Source organism: Arvicanthis niloticus, chromosome 17 (assembly GCF_011762505.2).
Source record: "Arvicanthis niloticus isolate mArvNil1 chromosome 17, mArvNil1.pat.X, whole genome shotgun sequence".
NCBI classification, from domain to species: Eukaryota; Metazoa; Chordata; class Mammalia; order Rodentia; family Muridae; genus Arvicanthis; species Arvicanthis niloticus.
Window position 1 is genome coordinate 61,248,770 of NC_047674.1, and position 12,782 is coordinate 61,261,551.

Sequence of the window (12,782 nt, forward strand, 5' to 3'; positions counted from 1 at the left end):
TGTGCTACAGTAGCAGAGGACAATTTTCTCCTTCATGAGGATTCCAATAATAATAGAACTTGGTGGTTGTTGTTGCTGCCTTTTGTGTGTGTGTGTGTGTGTGTGTGTGTGTGTGTGTGTGTGTCCATTGAGCCATCCCAATGACCTAGTTAAGTGGTTTGACAATTGGACTGGGCTTTCATTAAGGCAGTGTAATTGACAATTATCTCCACGGACTAAGAATTGTTTCTAGTTATATACACTTTATGTTTGCTTTATTTTTTAGAGGTTTTTTGGGTTTTTTTTTGTTTTTTGTTTTTTGTTTTTTGTTTTTTGTTTTTAGAGGTAGGGGGTTGAACAAGGTATTACTCTGTAGCCCACGCTAACCTGAAACTCCATATATAGCCCAGGCTGGCCCCAAGTTTGTAACAGTTCTTTTTGTGAGTGCTGAGATAGCAGGTGCTATTCCAGCTTAGTTTTTGTCTTTTTGAGATAGGATTTCATTCTGCATCCCAAGCAAGTCTGGAACTTAATAGATATCCAAAGCTGGCCTTGAATTCATGGCAGGCTTTCTGCCCCAGACTATACTGAATGCCGATAGTATAAGCATGTGCTGCCACAGTAGGCTAAAATGGAATATACTATATGATATATCCTAGTACCAGAGCTAAAGTAGAAGAGGGATAACAGGGTGTGGTAGAAATTGCTCCTAGGGAAACTGAGAGCTCACACAGGAACCAAACTAAATTATCAACCCTTGTTAACCACTTTAAAGGCAGTGGGAAAGTGGAGCCTAAAAAGGAGATGGTCTCATGTAATAGCCAACTTTATTCAGAGCAACAGGCAATTTATACCAAAGGTCTAGAAAAATCACCTGATTAAAGTTTCTTATGAGTTCAAGTTCTCACAAAGACAAGATGCATGTGGGGGGCGGGGGGGGACCTTTCCACAGAGGCATATAAACAAATAACAATAGCCAGTTGTAATGAATCAACTAAAGTAAACTCAATCCTATCTGCTACACCTGGGAGGGGCATGATATCATAATCCAAGAACAATTCCCTGTTTTTTAAGAAGCTGGGGTCACAAGACTCTTGTCTTCTTGGAGTTTTCTCAAAAGCATAAGAACATATAGCTCCATTCATGGACCATGTTCTTAACTCTTATGTATGTACGGATCTAAGCCTAGGCTAGATTCAAATTCATAATTCTGCTTTCAGTGAATAAATGCTGGGATTACAGGCGTGCATCTCCATACTGAATGTAAAGTATTCTTTTATAAAATAGGTACATACTGTTTGTTGAAATTAGAATCAGAATAAAAACAAAGGTTCTTCCCACACATCCTGACCTGAGATCAATCAGTGTAGCCCACACAGTGGAAGGAAAGTTACCCTTTGACCTGTATACACATGTGACACACAGAATGTTTTTAAAGATTTATTAATTTTACTTTATGAGTGTTAGCCTGCTTGTATTTCTGAGCACCATATATCTAATGCTATGGGATGCCAGATCTCCTGAAATTGGAGGTGCAGATTATCGTGAGCTGCCACGAGGGTGCTAGGAACTGAAACCAGGTCCACTATAAGAGCAAGAAATAGTGTTAACTGCTGAGCTATCTCACCAGCCCCTTTTTTTTTTTTCTTTCTTTCTTTTTTTTTTTTTGGTTTGGTCTGCATAATGAGTTCCAGTACAGCCAGACCTACATACTGAGACTCTGTTTCAGGATAAATAAAAAAGACAAGGAGAGGAAAAAGTAAAATAAAATTCTTAGGAGAAGGGTAGGTCTTAAAGAACTGATGGCTTAGTGAAGAAAGGTGTGTACTGCTTTTGCAGAGGACTAAGTTTGCCACTAGACTTTCACATAGACCAACACACAAAATAAACATACAAAAATGACCCATGAGCATGATGGCACACCTGGCACTCCTATGGCAGAGGCAGATAGATCTTTAAGTCTGGGGCCAGCCAGGGCTACATAGTGAAGAGCTTGTCTCAAACAAAAAATTCTTTTTATTTCGTTAGAATAAGAAAGGGTTTAGTGGCCTGAGTTTTAACTTTGAATTCTCACAGTGGTCTTCTGAGCTATGCTGGACACAAACAAAAAATAATGAATTGATTTTTAGGGCTAGAGAGATGGCTCAGCAGTTAAAAGCACCAAGTGCTCTTCCAGAGGTCTTGAGTTCAATTCCCAGCAACTACATGGTGGTTTATAATCTAAAGTGAGTTCTGATGCCCTCTTCTGGCGTGTGGATGTGCATGCAGTTAGAGCACTCATATACATAAAATAAATAAGTGAATCTTAAAAAAAAAAAAAAGAAAGAAAAATCAAAAACCTAAAAAACAACCAAAAAATTGTTTCTTAAAAGAACATAAGAGCTGGGCGGTGGTGGCGCACACCTTTAATCCCAGCACTTGGGAGGCAGAGTGGATTTCTGAGGCCAGCCTGGTGTACAGAGTGAGTTCCAGGACAGCCAGGGCTACACAGAGAAACCCTGTCTCTAAAAAACCAAAAAAAAAAAAAGAACATAAGAGCTCATAGAGACTAACAGCATGTACAAGACCTGTACAAGTTCAAATCAGACACAGCCCCAACAAGGAGAAGGAAAAGTCTTACCCCTAATAATGAAAAAGCTATTTTCAGTTGATACCTGCAGGGAAAAAGAAGCTTTCTCCAGTGTGGTGACACTGGAGAATATCAACCATATTCCAGGATTGGCCCCATGTCCAAGAGTGGTTGACCAACGCAAAATGGACTCCTTTTTTTTTTTTTAATGCTTTTTCGTTCTGGGTTTTTTGTTGGCTTGTATGTTTGTTTTTGTTTTGTCTTACTGGATTTGATTTGGTTTTCCTTTGTTGAGAGGGAACCCTTGAAATTTGGGGGTAGGGACTATCTTGGGAAAGTTGGGAGGGGAAAGAATATGATGAAAGAGTTGTACAAAAAAAATTTAAATAAAAAAAGGAGCAGTATTATGTTTAACAATCAAGTATGTACTGATGAAGTGATTAGTATGTTTTTGTGCCTATTTTATATGAAAGGATATATTGTTTGTGTATATATAACCTATGTACTTCTTAGTGGGATTTGGGATTGGGGGGGGGGGTTGTTTTGAGATGCCTTGTGTAGACCAGGGTGGCTTTGAACTTCTAGTTCTTCAGCCCTTTATTTACCTCTTGTGGACTAGGATTACAGCGTGCACTGCTGTGCTCAGTTTACATGCTACTGGGTCTAACCGAGTTTTTATATGCTAGGCAAGCACTCTACCTACAGAGCTACATTGTCAGCTCCTCCCACTTACTTTCAATCATCTAGATTAGTTCTAATACCTGAAATGTGAAGTTGGTAGACTGGGATGTGATTCTGTTGATAGAGCAATTAATTTGTCTAGCATGCAGGAAGCCCTGGGTTCAGTCTCCAGCACCACATGAACTGGTTGTGATGTGGCACCAATGGGGAAGTAGACAAAAGGATCAAAAGTTCAGTGTCATCTTTGGTTATGCAGTGAATTTCAGGCTAGCCTGGCCTTCATGTTTTCTTTTAAAAGTTGAGAAAAAGAATAAACTTATAGATATTTTCTTTTTCAGCTGCCTTTCTAACCCAAACTGTGTGTCTTGATGACACAACAGTAAAATTTGAAATATGGGATACAGCTGGCCAAGAACGGTATCATAGCCTAGCACCAATGTACTACCGAGGAGCACAAGCAGCCATAGTTGTGTATGATATCACAAATGAGGTGGGTATAAAGTCTTACTATCTTAAAGCCAGTTTGAGTAATCATTTTTATTTGTAGTTAGTCATAACATTTCTGCCAAAGCTTTTGTGAGTGAAATATAAGGTGAAAGTGCCTTAAAAGATATAGTACTAAAAAATTTTCTTCCCACAGGGTCATGCTAGAGCATTGGCTCTCAACCTGTAGGTTGCAACCCCTTTGGGGATCTGACCACCCTTTCACAAAGGTCACCTAAGACCATCCTGCATATCAATTTTTTTACAGCACATAACAGTAACAAAATTACAGTTATGAAGTAGCAGCAAAATAATTTATGATTGGGGGTCACCAGGCTTTCAGCATTAGGAAGGTTGAAAACCACTGCACTAGAGTCTTGAAGCCTTATCTCATAGAGAATGCTTTCTAACTCTGTTTTGAGCTTATGCCAAATAACTTTTCTTTCCTTTTATCAGGAATCCTTTGCGAGAGCAAAAAACTGGGTTAAAGAACTTCAAAGGCAAGCAAGTCCTAATATTGTGATAGCTTTGTCAGGAAACAAGGCTGACTTAGCAAATAAAAGAGCTGTTGACTTCCAGGTATGTGGAATTTTACTTTTCACTTAAAATCTCATCTTTTAAAGTAATTTTAAACCTTGAAAATACAGACTTTGAAAAAAACATGCAAAACAGTAATACATAAAATATTTTTCCTGATGCAGTCAGGGATAGAGCACTTGCCTAGCGTGCATGTGTCTTGGGTTCTATTCTGAGCCACTGCGTAAACCAGGGATGCATAGTAGTACACATAATACCAGGGGAAATAGATGGAAGAGGATGGGGAGTGGGTAGGGACAGCTTGGCTACATGAGACCATGTTTCTTCCCAAAAAGAATTTCATGGAAGATTGCAGAAATACTGTTCTCTACCTTCCATCCCTCCACTCCCATATACCTACCTGAGAAAAGTTCATGTTCTTCCTACCTTATGTATATATATACTACATATATTGCTACACAAACACGAGTGTATGCATGTATGTGCGTTGTCCTTAAAAGGCAGTTAAAAATAGAGACTCAGTAGAGACTCAGCTACTCTTCATTTGGGACCCAGCACTGTGGCACAGCATGTAAAAGTTCTAAGTTCTATACCTAGAACCCAGGTGCTGGAGAAAGGGGGGCGGGGGGAGTGAGAAATGCAAATTGTCCTCTGAACTCCACATGCATACTGACTGATACATACACACACAAGTAAGTGTACTACATATGTATGTAACAATAATGCTTGGGACAGGCATGGCAGTGCACCCCTATAATCCCAGTCATTACTTTGGAGGCAGAGGTAGGATTATTGCCACAAGTTTTAGGTCAGCCTGATCTTAAAAGACCGCCAGTTTGTATATATTTAAGATAATTAATTCAGAATGTACTCCACTGCAAAACAGAGTATATACTATTTATATTTACGAAATTTATTTATACTTATTAAAGCTTTTTTTTTTTTTTTTTTTTTGCTCAGAAAGCTCTGGCTGTGGCCTAATATGTAGATGGGACTCTTTCTTCATGACATAGGTAAAATGTAGATAGCGGAAGCTACTGTATCGTGGTGTATTAAGCAGGGGACTTTGCACTTGTAACGTCTTTAATTCTTAAGATGGCCCTGTGAAGTCTCTTATCTGCTATGCTATCCAAAACAGTTACACTTCCCACCAAAACATCTTAGAGCTTCCATTTTGTTCAGAAGTGGCCCTGTGCTGGCTCTAACAGCTCAAAGGAGCATCAGTTGTTCTGAGGGGATCAAAGGAAACAATATAGGTAAACTGGAAATTATGACAAATGTAGGACAGCTTGTAATTTTGAAGGAAATAGTTTATAATGTAGTTTGAATTTTAATGCTGTTGTCGCTGAAAATTAAATATAAGGATGTAATTCAGTAGTTGCGAGTGCTAAGACACTGGGTTTTCATATTTTTTACAAATTCTGTCTTTATCATTAAAAGGCATAAGTAGAAGTTGCCATTGTTATTGAAGAGAATTTAAAGTAAACTGATACACTGTTCCCCCAATTATTATTGTGTCCAGGTTTAATCTTAGATCTGATGAGTAGGGGTAGAATATTTAAAAAGTTAAGATAAAAAAAATGTTCATGGTGAATTATCCTACCCATTGTTTCTTCCTTTGCCACAGCATATTCTCCAGTTGTTAGTAATGGAAATCTATAAAATAAACTGTATGCAGCATATGCTTAAGGACTTTTTTTTTTTAAACAGGAAGCACAGTCCTATGCAGATGACAACAGCTTATTATTTATGGAGACATCAGCTAAGACATCAATGAATGTAAATGAAATATTTATGGCAATAGGTAAGATTAATAATAATATTTAATGAAAAGCAAAATATACAGAATGTTTATTTGTTCCTCACCCTGCTTAAAACCCTTCTGTTTTTTTTTTTTACTGATAGATCCTTTTCACTAAGCAATATTTTCTTGGGAATACTGTAGCTGGTCAGTGGTGGCACACACCTTTAATCCCAGCACTTGGGAGGCAGAGGCAGGTGGATTTCTGAGTTTGAGGCCAGCCTGGTTTACAGAGTGAGTTCCAGGACAGCCAGGGCTACACAGAGAAAACCTGTTGGGGGGGGGTGGTTACTGTAAAGGCTGGTTGGGAAGCAGGATGTAGTGGCCAGCCTAAGCAAAAGACAGTTCCTCAGAATGAGGGAAGGTTTGGTTTTTTTTGTTTGTTTGTTTGTTTGTTTGTTTGTTTTTTTAAAAAAAAATGATTGGAAGTTACGAGGTCCTACCCTGTTTTGTTTTTAAATCTTTCTTCCTCCTCCTCCTGCTTTCTCATTCCTCCTCTCTCTTTTTTTTCTCCTTCTTCCTCTTCTTCCTTCTTTCTTCTCCCTTCTTCCTTCCTTTTCCTCCCCCTTCCAATAGTATGAATTAAACTCAGGGCCTCCTACTTGCTGAGCAATCTATACCTACCACTGAGGTAACCCCATTGCTAATCCCATTAATGTCAGTTTTATACTCATTCATGAATTCAGTGGATGTTGGGTCATATAATAGAGGTGAATTAAAAGTTGATCTTATTAATAGGTAGATTTTCCAAAGGTAGATTTACTGAAAAGTAGTACCTCTTATTTGTAAGGAATATATTCCAAGACACTCTGTGGATGCCTGAAACAGTGGATTAGTGTTAAGCTGTCTGATTTGATGCCTTTTCTGTCCTAAGTGTATATCACACACATTCGCCATAACCACACTGTATATCACACACATTCGCCATAACCACACTGTATATCACACACATTCGCCATAACCGCACAGAGATGGAAAAGCAAAACTAGCACAAATTTTTCTCTTAGTCAGGGTTTTACTGCTGTGAACAGACACCATGACCAAGGTATCTCTTATAAAGGACAACATTTAATTGGGTCTGACTTACAGGTTCAGAGGTTCAGTCCATTATCATCAAGGCAGGAACATGGCAGCATCCAGGCAGGCATGGTGCATGATGAGCTGAGAGTTTCCTATCTTCGGCTGAAGTCTGCTAGCAGAATGTTGGCAACTAGGATGAGGGTTTTTTGGGTTTTTTTTTAGATTTATTTATTTTGTGTATGTGAGTACACTGTCGCTATCTTCAGACACACCAGAAGAGGGCATCAGATCCCATTGCAGTTAGTTGTGAGCCACCATGTAGTTGCTGGAATTTGAACTCAGGACCTTTGAAAGAACAGTTAATGCTCTTAACTGCTGAGCCATCTCTCCAGCCCCCAGGATGAGGGTCTTAAAGCCCACACCCACAGTGACACACCTACTCCAACAGGACCAAACCTTCTAATAGTGCCACTCCCTGGGCTGAGCATATACAAACCATCACATTCCATTCCCTGCTCCCCCCACCCCATGCTTCTCCAAACATGAATCTATAGGGGCCATACTTAAAACATAGCATAATGCAAAATACATTTAGTCCAACTTTAAAAGTTCCCATAGTCTATAGCAGTCTCTTTATTAAAAGTTCAGAGTCTCTTCTGAGATTCATCTAATTACTTAACTGTTATCCCCAAAGCAAGAGAGGAAATTACCTGGGCAAATCCAAACTCTGCATCTCCATGTCTGATTTTAAGGTAGTCTTCAGATTTCCAACTCCTTTTTTATCTTTGTTGACTGCAACAAACTTCCTGAGCTGGTTCTACTTTGTTAGCAGCTTTCCTCGGCAGATAGCCCATGACTCTGGCATCTTAGGGTCTCCAAGGCAACTTTAATGTTACAGCTTCTTATTTTTATGTCTGGGATGCACACATGATCTTCTGGACTTCTCCAAAGGGCTGGCATCACTTCTCCAGTCTGCCCTCTGTAGCTCAAGTTGATCCATCCACTGCTGCTACTGTTCTTGGTGCTCATCCCATGGTACTGGCATCTCCAATAAACTGAGGACTTCCACTGCTACTAGGCTTCATAATAGCCTGTCTTCATGATGCCAAGCCTCTTTGCATGACCCCTTCAATCCTGAGCCATCAACTACAACTGCACCTTCACCAGTGGCCTTCTATGGTCTCTCAAAGTGCCAAGCCTCAGCTGTTCTTTATGACTGTCATGCCTTCAAAACCAGTACACATTCCCAAGTACAGCTGTAGCACAAGATACATCCTGGAACACAGCGTCTTTGTGCTCTCAGAAAACACTTCCCTGATTTCACCTCAGTGGTGCTTGTCTCTTTTTAATCACCACTAATTTCTTATCTCCAGGTAACCAGCATCAATTGTCCCAGTAATGCCTTCTGTTTTGGACTCTAAAGCCAAAGCCATGTGGCCAAAGTTGGCAAGTTCTGCTGCTTGCTGAGGCTGCAACATGCCCCCCTTGTTCTAGTAGATTATTACCAGTTTTCTGTTTTCTAACTTCTTCACTGCCTGAGCTTGGCTGTCCTGGAACATGCTACATAGACTGACTTTGAACTCAGAGATCTGGATTCCTGTCTCCTAAACACTGGGATTAAAGGTGTGGTCCACCAAGCCTGGATTTAAGTTTTTCTTCATCTAGAACTTGCTCTCTTCTAGGCTACCCTTGAGCTCAGAGATCTGCTTATCTTTGCCTCCTGGGATTAAAGGCCTGTATTACTTACTATGCCTAGACCTAAATTTAGCTGAGTGGGATCTTGCCCCAAGGTCACTATTCCCATAATTCAATTTAATATTCTTGAACACAGGATTCAGCTCCATTTCACTTCCTGGTGTCCCTTTAATACGTGAGTCATATATTTTATATTTTTCTTTTCTAAGCTTGCTATGCTTGTTCAAAATGCTCTTTATGAGACTTAACCAGAGATGAAAGACTCTGCTGGATGTTTTTTGAGACTTCTTTTGTCAGTGTAATTAATCTGAGTCTCTTCACCTTAGCCTCAGGCAGACTCTTTAGACAAGGACAAAAAGTAGCCACATTCTTTACCAAAAGACAACAAAAACAATCTCTAGGCCACATATTGAAATTTTCCACTGAAGCTTTTTGGGCCAGGTCCTCATTATTTAAATAAATCGCTCTCAGTAACAAAGTCTTCCATATTCCTACTAGGATAACCCATTAAGCCCCATTTAAAGCAGTCCACTGCTTTTCCAAATCCCATAGTCCACATTCTTCCAAACAAAAGCATGATCAGTCCTATCAATACCCCACTCCTGGTACCAACTTCTTTCTGTCTTAGGATTTATTGCTGTGAACAGACACCGATGACCAAGGTATCTCTTATAAAGGACAACATTTAATTGGGTCTGGCTTACAGGTTCAGAGGTTCAGTCCATTATCATCAAGGCAGGAACATGGCAGCATCCAGGCAGGCATGATGCAGGATGAACTGAGAGTTCTCTGTCTTTATCTGACGGCTACTAGGCAGCTAGGATGAGAGTCTTAAAAGCCCACACCCACAATGACACGCCTACTCCAACAGGGCCAGATCTAATAGTGCCGTTCCCCGGGCTGAGCATTTACAAACCATCACAGTGCTTTAGGATCATTCTAAGTAAAATAAAGATTAGCTAACACTAATGCTGTGATACCAAAGTAGTCTGATAACTAAGCTACTAGTGGGTAGGTAGCATATGTACTGTTGATACATTAGAGAGAGATGATCCATGTGCCAGGCAGGAAGTTGGGAATAGTGTAAGATTTCAGCCTGTGCCTTAGAAGAACCTAAACTTTTGTTTCATACACACTTGCATATATGTGCTCTTTATGTGGTTGTATGTGGAAACCAGAAGTTGACAATTAAATGTTTTAATCCATTATTTCTTCAGCTTTCATTTTTAAGCATTGTATGTGGGGGGGGGGGCACACACAAAAAATGTGAAAGGCAGGACAGTTTTTGTTAGTCTCCTCCTAATATCATACAGGTTCCAGATACGGAACTGATGTCATGAAGCTTGGTGGCAAGGACCTTTCCCTTCTGAATCATCCTGCTATCGCATTTATTTTTAGCCCAAATATTTTACTGACCTCTGAGCACATTGGAAATCATAAGATCTTTCTACTCTTCCATGATCTGTTTATTCCTAGTGCTGGAGTTACATATTCATGTTTTTACATGAGTGGTGAGGACCCAAATTCACAACTTACTGGTTCAATAACAAACACTTCACTAACTGAACCTGGTCTTTGTTTGTTTTTTTTGTTTCCAGACAGAGTCTCACATATAGCCAAGGCTGGCCTGGAACTGCAGATCCTCTTGCCTCAGTCTCTCAATTACTGGAATTACAGGATGGAGCCACCATTCTAAGCTGGGATATACTTTAGATTTAAGTTTAAAACTTGTAAGCTGCAGAAGTAACTCTTTGGTACAGTGTTTGTATTGTGTTGCTGAAACCTAGATCCTATTCTTAGCTTCAGATTTTGTTTCAAATTAAACTATTTCCTTTCTATAAAGAAATACCAAGCTAAGCTGTGGTAGCACGTGCCTTTAATCCTAGCACTTGACAGGCAAAGGCAGGTAGGTAGATCTCCAAGTGAGGCCAGCCTGGTCTATAGAGTTAATTCCAGGACAGCCAGGGTATATACACAGAAACACAAACCACATGTGTTTTCGATTGGAGTCTTTCTTTGATAAAGTTAGCATATCAAATCTCATAGTAAATATGATACAGTCTAACAAAAAGAGTCCTTACTGATGTTCACTTCGCTCCACCTCATCTGAGTCAGATGTCCTTAGAGGAATAGGCTAGAGGAAGAAATTTATGCTCATTCCAAAACCCAACTTGGTGTTTATTATAATACAGTGCACAGTGCTAGCTTATTCTGTGTCCTTAGTTGTAGGGTTGTTGGGTCCCAAGTCTACTCCACCACAGGGCTCAGCAGCTTGGGGAAACAGAACTTGGGGAGTTTGACTGTGCTTGTCCCATGCCATGCTGTAGGGAAATGCGGAAGCACTGCTTGTGGTGGGAAAGGGCAGTCTGAGGCACTAGACATCCAGAGTTGGCATTGTGGTCCTGAGCCTGTGAAGAGGCTGGGGCTCTGGAGTTCCCAGGCTCTTGAACAGCCAGGCACCTCTGGGAGTTTTGAAAGAGCTGCGAACAGAGTAGGGGCCTGCAGGCTGGGTTTCCCTTGGGGGAGTCCTTGGTTTGACTGCAGGCTTGGGCTTTATGGCTGGGAGCTTCGAGAGGCCTTTTATGAGAGATTAGACAGTGGTTCTGAAAAGTTCTTCTCCCTGGCTCCCCATGTTGAATCCCAATGAAAAGAGACAGTCTGTGGTTCCAAATTATTTATTGCCATGGTGGAAAGTAGATGTCTAAAACCATACCCTACTTATCAAAGTGGACCTGAAATTAAATACCTTTTACAGGAAGGAATGCCTGAGAAGGGAGGCTTATTAGCTAACCCCTCCAGGCCTCTATGTACCTCATAAGCATGGAGATCTGTCTTGAGCCTATGTGACCATAGGTCACATCCTTTTGTGGAAGGGCTTGGGGCATTGCCTTTTGACTGATGGTCACAAATCTATGGGGGGCTGTGGCTAGTGACAGGGGCCTGGTGCCCAGGAGCAGGGAAAACTACTGTTCCTTCGGGGTCTCCGGGGCTTCTAGCCTTTGCTCAACTGGGGACCATGCTACCTTTCATGGTCCACTTCCCCACACCTAGTGCTATTGTTAGTCCATTTACTGGACATTACTTGTAAATGCAACTGACTGAACACTTATTATTGTACTTTATGGAACCTTCTCTAAAGCAATTTCTAGGGTGGCTCAGTGGAGGCTTTTTTCTCAAATGTAAGTGCTCACTGGACCCGCAGCTAAGATTCTAAAGATAATATTGATGATGGGGGAGTAGGGAAAATAAAGGGTTAAAAAATGAAGGATAGGGAATATATGTCTTAGTGATAGTTACCTTGTGTAACGTGTACATAAGCCCTGGGTTTCCTAGAAAACAAAACCAAGGTCCAGGATTTTTGGTGGGCATTGGACATAAAGCACTACTTAGTAGTATTGCTGCTTTGTCCTCAGGATTAAGCCATGTATCTAGCAGGTGAACTTTTAGTGGGGAGCATATTCCACAGAACCAGTATTAGCAATATAGAATTCACAAAGCTATTCATGTATATTAAGTATTGGTATTTGTAGATCAAATAAGGGTTTGTTGTAGCCCAAGAGGGAAAAGAAGTTAACAGTCACGTAATTGTTTGATGACTGGGTTACACAGTAAAGGACAAGTTTGGTTGGGTTGATGATTCTGTCAATAGAATTTGTTCACAGCCTCACTTGTTCTTAGAATTATTTGTGATAGATAGCCCAGAGAATGTTGCTATGTGAGCTTCTTTATACATTTTGTAGCTGGTTATGGTCTATTAAGTTGGATTTTATGTCTGTCTTGCTTGGTTTTGTTTTTCAAAGTGGAGTCTTGCTATGCTACTCAGGCTAATCTTAAGTTCCTAGGCTAAAATGATTGTTCCAACTCTGTAGTGAATTACAGTCATACCCCATCATGTCCAGCAGATTGTGTATAATAGAAATGTAATGATTATAAAACAGGCAAAGTGTAGCTAAGTGATAGTTTACTTGCCCATTGTGCACAAGACCCAATACAATATAAAGTACCAGTAGTCAAGTA

General features: G+C 40.3%; 1 protein-coding gene across 3 annotated transcripts in view; it reads left to right on the plus strand.

The window, feature by feature from the left end:
• Nucleotides 1–12,782, plus strand: part of Rab5a (RAB5A, member RAS oncogene family) — a 30,357-nt gene that overhangs the window by 15,853 nt on the left and 1,722 nt on the right. For all 3 annotated transcript variants that reach the window (XM_034521413.2, XM_034521414.2, XM_076915401.1), the window contains 3 exons: nt 3,568–3,719; nt 4,169–4,291; nt 5,960–6,053. In XM_034521413.2, coding sequence (XP_034377304.1) covers nt 3,568–3,719; nt 4,169–4,291; nt 5,960–6,053 — 369 coding nt within the window. The remainder of the gene's footprint in view (nt 1–3,567; nt 3,720–4,168; nt 4,292–5,959; nt 6,054–12,782) is intronic.